The sequence below is a fragment of the Humulus lupulus genome, chromosome 4 (genome assembly GCF_963169125.1).
Source record: "Humulus lupulus chromosome 4, drHumLupu1.1, whole genome shotgun sequence".
In the NCBI taxonomy this organism is placed as follows: Eukaryota; Viridiplantae; Streptophyta; class Magnoliopsida; order Rosales; family Cannabaceae; genus Humulus; species Humulus lupulus.
The window spans coordinates 225,851,687-225,861,131 of NC_084796.1; the positions used below are offsets into that span (position 1 = coordinate 225,851,687).

General features: G+C 38.0%; 1 protein-coding gene and 1 non-coding gene across 2 annotated transcripts; one reads left to right on the forward strand and one right to left on the reverse strand.

The window, feature by feature from the left end:
* Positions 1-6,728: 6,728 nt before the first annotated feature.
* On the reverse strand, positions 6,729-7,490 carry LOC133832944 (uncharacterized). Its single transcript, XM_062263217.1, has one exon. The coding sequence runs from the start codon at positions 7,488-7,490 to the stop codon at positions 6,729-6,731; it is 762 nt and encodes a 253-aa protein (XP_062119201.1).
* Positions 7,491-8,039: 549 nt separating this feature from the next.
* LOC133833460 (small nucleolar RNA R71) lies at positions 8,040-8,146 on the forward strand. The gene has a single exon (XR_009892838.1). It is a non-coding gene; the product is annotated as a small nucleolar RNA R71 (small nucleolar RNA).
* The last annotated feature ends 1,299 nt before the right edge of the window (positions 8,147-9,445 follow it).

Below are 9,445 nucleotides of genomic sequence, written 5' to 3' on the forward strand. Positions count from 1 at the left end.
AAGATGAGGGAAGTGAAGGGGAATACCACAATCACGAAGCTGAGGATCCTGCGATCCCAGAAGAAGTAGACCCCGACTAGGAGGACCCGGAGGTGATCAAACTGAGGCAACAAGTCCTGGATCAAGAGGCCAGGATAGCTGAACAGATAGAGGCCACTCACAAGATGCAAGAACCCCTCCTGGCCTTGCAGGCTTTCATTGCTATCCAAGAGTTGGCGGCCAACCCTCCAGTCGTTTTGCCTCCAAGGACACGGTTGTCTGCCCCACCAGTTAAGGCCAATGTGCCTGAAAATGCGAGGCCGATCCCTCCTCTGGGACAAGATCTTGGATACGGCCCCTCTAACCCGGCTCAAGAAAAAGGGAAAGCCAAAGCGGTTGATCTTGTGGGAAAATCAAACCCCCAGAGGAAAACTCCTCCCGTTCTGAAAACCGAGGCCAATCCAGGGTTGCTCCCTAGGAAAGAGAAGGTGTGTCCCGTCCCAGGATGGGATCACCCGATCGATCTGCAAGGGATGCGCCCGTAGGGTACCAGGCCCCGGGCTGTCCCTAGACAGATTGGATGGGAACAACATTTCCATCACAGCGCCTCTGTGAATAAAAATCACCGAGGACGCCAGCGCGCTGATGAGCCAGACGTCATTAGTTAAGGGGATGACACGTCTCGAGTAGACCTGCGCGATGGGCTAAACGCTTGAAAGGAGCGGGCCCCAATTGTGCAGGCGCCCAGGCCCAAGATGCCTTTCCCCTCCGGAGCTGCGCCCCCACGAATAGATGGGCCACACTTGGGGGGACCATCTCGGAATGATCAAAAGCAGTACCTCAGCAAGCTTGACCATGACCAAGAGGTATGTGCCTTGGTCCAAGCCCCGCTCAACGCGCGAAGTTGATGGACCTCCCCATCACCTTCACGGAAGAAGACGCCTGGAGCGTCCACTTCCCGCATCATGATCTTCTGGTCATCGATGCCCAAATCACTAACAAGATGGTGTCCCGAGTATTGGTGGATGATGGAAGCTCCATCAATATTTTGTTTAAGAAGACCTTCATCGCCACTGGCTTAACAGAGGTAGATCTGGCCTTGTGCCCGACTCAGATCTACGGGTTCAAGAAAGATTCAATACTCCCAACGGGGAAGATCCAATTTCCCGTGACGTTGGAGAACGAGATCCAAAGCTTGTTCAAATCCTGTGTTCGTAGTGGTGGACTGCCCCACTACATACAACGTCATCTTTGGTCAGCCCGCACTAGTCAATTTCGGAGCCATCACTTCTATCCACCACCTTTGTATGAAGTTCCCCTGCAACAACGGAGGGGTAGGAGTAGTCCAGGGACACCAGAAAAGCGCCCGGAAATGTTACCACGTATCTACTCGACCTATTTATATGGTTCACAAAGAACCTCTTGAGGAGGAAAACGTAGTTCCAGTCCCGCCTCCTCCCCCGACATGAAGGGTGGTCCAGAAAGAGGACGAATTGGATCCGCGGATAGGGGCGGACCGTGCGCTAGCGCCCATGGAAGAAATCAAAGAGGTGTGCATCAGCGACACTGACCCGACCAATGTAATCCAAATGGGGAAGTGTTGTGAAAATTCAACACGCAAGTATGCGTATCGTCTTTACAAGTAATAATTCATGTAGTGAGATCATTCCCACAAGGACTGTAGCTAAGTACCAATTAATTGATTTTTTGTTTCTATTTGGCTATCGAAAAATGGATGGTTTAAACTAAATAATCTAAGCAATAAATAAATAACGAAACAATAAACAATATTCAATCAAGAAATGAAATATAGGGAAATTAATTTCAATTGCTTCCACTTCCTATTTCAATAATGCAAACCAATTCTTCTTCTTTTACCTAATGTGATAGCAGATTATAAAATAACCTATATTCTGATTAGAACATATAGATTCTAAATTATATGGCACTATCCTACATTTGTGAGGCATAACACACACATAATCAGCATTAAGCAATAATCCTAAAGCTACACAAGCCACACAAATACTCTCGTTTTATGTCGAAACCTATGTTTATTCAATTAGAGTATTCTCAACACTCACTTTTCAGATTTTGTATTGAAATCATAAATCATGCATAAGATGCCCAATCAAATACATGTAATAAGCACACATATGAATAAATCACACATCAATAGAAGAAAAATATCAAAATTGCATTAATCCATAGAAAGCTCCAGACAATCTCCATTAAAAACACTAAATTGGAGTTTAGTTCATAATCTTCATTAAAATATTCATAATCAAATCCATGAAAGACATAGTAAAATTCAGAAAATAAAAAGAGTAGAGAAGAAACTAGATTTGGGATTGTCATAATTGCTCCAAAGCTTGATCTCCAATTCTCTCCTTGTTGTTTTCAAAGTTCTCCCCCAAAGGTCTCCTATGAAAATCGCGATATTTCTTATTAAAAACGATGATCTCCTAATTTTTCTGCCCTAATTCCAAAAATGCCCTTCAATAAGTGAAAATTTTGAAACTCATACGGAAGACCGCGCCGCGGCGCCACTCTGAAATTGGAACGCCTCGGCTTTCTGGAAAACGGGCTCGCTGCGACTCTAATACACCCAAGCGTCGCGGCTCAAAAAGCTGCGCCGCGGCGCTAATGCGATTTGAGATTTCCACTTCCAATCTGATTTTGGACCTCGCGCGCGATCGTAATTAATACCAGCGTCATGGCGCAAATGATGGCGCTGCGACCCTAAAAGAATTTTCAGTATCAAAAGGCTTTCGAGCTCAGTTTAACACTTTATATCCACATTTCAGTCATTTGCCCAATTCTTGTGCATAAACCTGAAATAAAGTAAAACAAGCATAATTCTGCTCCAAAAACACTAAAACACGACAATAAAACCGGACTCAATACACTTAAGAGATAGGCTAAAAATAGCCTAACAAACTCCCCCAAACTTGCGTCTTACTCGTCCTCGAGTAAAGAAACAACTCATTAAACTAAAACAAACAGACATGACAAGTTAAGCCTCCAATATTATTTAAACCACGCCGTCATCACTCACAAAACTTCAACTGTTGAACAACCAGAATTTCAATTCAATCAATCCAACTATTAACCTGAATGCCTCAATTGAAAATTAGATTATAACTTGCAAATAACCAATGGACAATTAGATCACACCATACATGCCCCACTCATACCAACAATCCACTAGCCAATATTCAATAAGCTTGCACACTTGCCTTTCTCCACTAATGTCAACGACACATGTTATGGAATCAAAAAGGACTTTAAATGTTCATAACATTTTGGCTAAGGTAAAGGTAGATAAAAAGATATTTAAGCTTCATCATACCATAAGCACATCAAAAACCAATCAAAGAGCCCATATTGCATTCAATAACCATCCCCTAATTCACCCACTTTACAACGATTGAGAACTCATAATCAATGCTCCAACATCACTTTATTTAATTATTTATCATTTTCTTTCTTTTTGTTTTTTTTCTTCTTTTTGTTTTGTTAGAAGAAAAATACAGAAATTAGTGATGTTGCAAGAGCTTTTACATTTCTCTCAATCATTAAAATACATTGTTTATCCACATATCAACAATCTCACCCAATTACAATTCTTTCCCCCAAACTTATTTCTAAGCTTATGGCATAATTTAAAGGACAAGGGAAAATAATAATGGGTACATTTTTGGCTTAATAATGTGGTTAAACAATCAATCAAACAAGTTAAGGCACAAATAGGCAAACTAGGGATAATAATGATAAGGGTAAGCCTGAAAGGCCCAAACGTTTCAAAAGATTGCCTAAATCATATTCCAAAACACATGTCATCAATGATTTCATCTCAAAAGGCAAGCAATGCAAGTTCTATCCTATTCATCAATTCATACCTCAAACTCAAGTAAAACATGTATAACAAAATCCCATTATTCACATTTGCAACATTGATAACTCTACAAAATAGAGTTATTTTACCACTTTTTATGTGCTAATTGTTGCTTAATTCTTGAGTTTTTAATTGATTTGTTATGTTTTTAAGTAATTTTGAATTTATTGGGTTTATATTGATTTTATATATTTTTGTGTGTTTTTATAGTTATTTTGTTGTAAAATCTTGTAGTTAAGTATTTGAATTATTGTTGTTTAATTTGAGGTTAAAAAAATGTTGTATTATTGAACTTAAATGTTAAATATAAATTAAATTTTAATTAATATTTTAATGAAACTTATGTTGTATATTTGATTATTGAAAATATTTAGTTTTAATTTAATTTATATTTTTTTATAGGAGATATGTTGTATTTTTGGGCTCTTGAAAAGCAAGAAAAAGAAGGAAAAATTGTGGCATTTATGAAATTCAGGCCCCTGCCCAGCCGTACACCACACGGGCCCAGGCCCAATCGTAGCAGCCTTCACTCAGCCAGCCCTCCATTCCGCCTGGCACCTCCTCCCTGCCACCGTGGGCCTACTTCAACTCCATTCGGCCCAATGCCTTTCACCCCTGCACCACCAAAGCCTTCCTCCAGCAGCTCCCAGTCGTGCCTCAACTAATGATCCAGCTACCTCCAGCTGCTTTCGACCCAACCAAGCCCATCCACCAGAAGCATCCTCCCGGCCAGCAGCCACCGTGGGCCTCTTCCCTGCTGCTCCAAGTCCAGGCCCACCCGAAGCCCCTCCTTAGCCATCTGCCAACCCAAGCACACAAAAGGAGCATGATGTCTTGAGCCCAACAATTGCAATTTTGTCCCCTTGTCCCTTTCTCATTAAAATACCAATTTTTACCCAAACTCTTCTACACATTTTACCCAAAAAAATCATCATTACACCTAAAATTTACCCCTATTTGTCATATTATCATTAATTTAATTAATTTAAATTGATTATTTTAATACACTTTTTTTTTTCCTATAAATAAGGAATTTAGAAGTGCTTAATTTTTGGGAGAGGTCATACCACAAAGTTTCTACACTTTCAAGCCTCTCTATTCTCTTCATCTTCTTCTTCTTCTTGGTTAATTTTCTATGTATTTTTAGAGGAACAATTTGGGGGTTTTCCTCCAAATTTTCCTAAGTTATGTTTGTAATTTTTTTGTTTGTATTTTCTATTCTAGTTATGAGTTTCTAATCTTTTTAAGATTATTAAGGTGATGATGAAACAATATGTAACTAGATAGTATTTATGTTGTGTGTTGATTTCCCATTTTGTGCAATAAAGTTTATGTATTTTATTCTTCAAATATTTTCTTTCATCTTAAATATCTTGTAGTTTAGATTGTTTGACATGTTTACACTTTGTTCTTAATTAGTGCAAAAACATAATATTCTTTGTGTAAGATGTGTCATTAAATTGTACACATCCAATGCTTAGAACAAAAATATTATGTTTTGCCTTATAAAAAATGTTATTTGATTTTTTGTTGTTTCATTAGGATGATTCACATTAAATACTTTGAAATTATACTTTTTGAAAAGTGAAGAAAAATCTTATCTTTTTAAAAGTAATTTGTGCTTAAAATTATAAATCTATTTGGAAAATGACAGTTTGATTTATTTTAACTATCACTAAAATTTGGGAATCAATGTACTTATAAATATTATTGAACTTATATTTTGTGGATTCTAATCCTTAATAATCATCTTTTACCATCTTGATTTCTAATATTAATTTATTTTAATATATTGTCTTTAATTTCTTTATTATTATCTTGTATTTTATTTTTATTATACACAAATCACATCGATCTTTGGAGCTAGGTTATAATTTATTAATTTTGATTTTAAATAGTTTTCTTTTTTATTTTAGACAACTCATTTGGATTCGACATCCTTGCTTACACGATCACTATTCTATATGAACAATTCGTGCACTTGCGATTTATAAATATTTAAAACATACCCGTTTTTGGTCCATCAAACATATCCTAAAATTTCCAAAAGGCATCAAAATTAATCCAAAGAGTAATCAAATCAAGCACACGGTTGAACACAATCTACATTTGAAAAGTGACAACAACAACATTTATTCATATCATCGGCTTAACTTTTGACACACACAACAACTAAAACAACAAAACTAAACTAAACTAACACATAAAAATAAGTCCCTCCCCCAAGCTTTATTTCACATTGTCCCCAATGTGCACATTAGAACCCAAGAGAAGGAAACTTACCTGCCAACGAAAACATAAACTTGAGATGCCTCTCAAGGGCACTGTCATTAACGTCATTTAGCCGAACGCTGACCACTTTCTTAAATTCAACTCGGATCTAAACCACCCCTCATGTCCTTGAGAGTCATAGTATCATGAGAAGATACTCGTTTCTTGATACTGTACATTTCCACCGCTCATGAATCAATCGAACTTTTTCACTAAACATCCTTTTCGCTTTCTAATGAACTATTCGCTTTCCACCTTCAACCATAGATTTCTTCTTAGTAAATTCAAGCTTATTACCCTTACTTTCCACCACATCAACTCTACAACAAGTTGGAACCTCCGTTGCTGCAAAAACATTAAATGTTACCTCTTCTTTTTGTACTCGCAACTTCAACTCGCCTTTTTGCACATCTATTAAGGCCTTACCAGTTGCTAAAAATGGCCTTCCGAGAATAATTGGCACGTTTGTATCTTACTCCATATCCAAAACTATAAAATTTGTTGGGAAGATGAACTTATCAACCTTTACTAACACATCTTCTATGATCCCTCTCGGATGAGTCAATGATCGATCCGCTAACTATAGCGTAACAGTGGTTGGCTTTGCCTCACCCAAACCAAGTCTTTTGAATACTGATAGAGGCATGAGATTGATGCTGGCTCCCAAATCACATAGTGCGTGCTTACACTCAAATTTAACAATTGTGCATGGGATTGTGAAACTTCCAGGATCCCTCAACTTATGTGGAAGCTTCCTTTGAAGAATAGCGCTGCACTCTTTTGTCAATGCCATAGTTTCGTAGTCCTCCATCTTTCTCTTCTTTGATAAAATCTCTTTCATGAACTTAACGTAACTGGGCATCTGTTCTAACGCTTCTGCAAAGGGGATGTTGATATGCAGCCTCTTGAATACCTCTAAGAACTTTGCAAACTGCTTGTCAAGACGGTTCTTTTGGAGTCTCTGTGGATATGGAATTTTGATGTGATGATCTATAGACACCGAAGGTACCACTTCTTTTTCTTGAAGATTCTTAGTAACCTTCTCTTCACCTTTCTGCTTGTTCTCAATAGTAGGTGCCTGTTGATCCTGCTTCTGCTCAACTTTCTTCTCCATACTTGGTCCCTCATACATGATTTCGCTCCTCAAGGTAATAGCCTGACACTGTTCATTAAGATTTCCCTTTGGATTCACTGTAGTAGTGCTTGGCAAGTTACCTTGAGCTCGGTTTTCCATTAACGTGGCCAACTGTCCAATCTGAGTTTCCAAGCTCCGAATTGATGACCTCGTTTCTGTCATAAATTGAGTTAACTCATCAGCCTGACCATCTTGTTTTACTTGCATCAGTTGTTGTGTAGGTCTCAATTGTTGCTGCTGAAAAAATCCAGGAGGAGGCCTTGGGTACTAAGGTTGGCTTTGCTGAAACTGCTACTGACTACCTTGACCACTTGTCCAAGAAAAATTTGGGTGATTCTGCCACCCAGGATTGTAACTCATGGAATATGAGTTGTTGGAGGGCCTTGGGAAGTTCCCTATTGCTTGCACTTACTCCATAGGAATGTTATTAAAATCCCTCATTGTGCATTGTTCAAATAAATGAGGTCCCCCACATAATTCACATATGACTTGCATCTGCATAACTGGAGCTTGAATACTATTTTTTTGTAACTGTTTTGTCAATGTTGCCACTTGAGCTGACAACATCGAGATGGCATCCAATTCATGCACTCCAGCCACCTTCTTAGTGGTCTCCCTTTCTGATGGCCATTGATATTTAGTCATAGCCATTTCTTCCAACAGATCATAAATGGTCCTCCAGACGCTGCATCAATGATTGTGCGAGTAGTACCACACAAACCATTGTAGAAATTATGTACCAACATCCATCTCTCTATTCCATGACGTGGGAACTTTTTGATCAAATCCTTTAATCTTTCCCATGCATCATACAAAGATTCACCCTCCAACTGGTAGAAATTATTGATCTCTCTTCTCAACTTAGTTGCCTTCGCAGGAGGGAAAAACTTGGAGAAAAACTTCTGAGCAAGGTCATTCCAGGTAGTGATCGAATTGGGTGGCAAAGATACCAACCAACTCTTAGCTCGATCCCTCAAAGAAAATGGAAATAACCTTAATCTAATGGCATCATCGCTAACTCCATTAATTTTAAATGTTTGGTAGAGCTCATCGAAGTTAGCAAGATGCATGTTGGGGTCTTCTGTTGGCAATCCCCCAAATTGAACAGTAAATTGAACCATTTGGAGTATGGCAGGCTTGATTTCAAAAAATTTGGCATCGACAATGGGTGGTCTGATACAAGACTGAACCCTTGTCACAGTAGGCAACACACAATCTCTCAATCTTCTAGCTGTTGGATTCTGACCATTAGTTTGATCCTCAACATCACCCCGTTCAACCCATTATTATTAATCGTTGGATCTGCCATGATAGTCTCAACCCTTCTTTCCAACCTTTTCTTCTGTCGATTCAGTCTACAAGTCTTCTCTATTTCAGGATCAACATGCACTTGAATTGCAGGGCCTTGACGTCGCATAAACTACCTGGAACTTGAGATGGGAAAAATTGAGACAATGACAGAATTAGTAAAACTGAAAATAAAATACAAAATTAGAATAAAATTAAACTATTTTAATACTAGCTAAAAACAGTCCCCGGCAATGGCGCCAAAAACTTGTTGCAAAAATTCAACACGCAACTATACGTTTCGTCTTTATAAGTAATAACTCATGTAAGTGAGAACGTTCCCACAAGGACTGTAGCTAAGTACCAATTAATTGAATTTTTGTTTCTATTTGGCTATCAAAAAATGGATTGTTTAAACTAAATAATCTAAGCAATAAATAAATAACGAAACAATAAACAAGATTCAATCAAGAAATGAAATATACGGAAATTAATTTCAATTACTTCCACTTCCTATTTCAATAATGCAAACCAATTCTTCTTCTTCGACCTAATGTGATAGCGGATTATAAAATAACCTATATTCTAATTAAGACATATAGATTCTAAACTATATGGCACTATCCTACATTTCTGAGGCATAACACACACATAATCAGCATTAAACAATAATCCTAAAGCTACATAAACCACACAAATACTCTCGTTTTATGTCGAAACCTATGTTTATTCAATTAGAGCATTCTCAACACTCACTTTTCAGATTTTGTATTGAAATAATAAATCATGTATAGGATGGCCAATCAAATACATGTAATAAGCACAAATATGAATAAATCACACAGCAATAGAAGAAAAACGTCAAAATTGCATTA

Bases quoted from the DNA above. Each gene is read 5' to 3' on its own strand.
- LOC133832944 (XM_062263217.1), bottom strand. From the start codon at position 7,490: ATGCAAGTAAAACAAGATGGTCAGGCTGATGAGTTAACTCAATTTATG.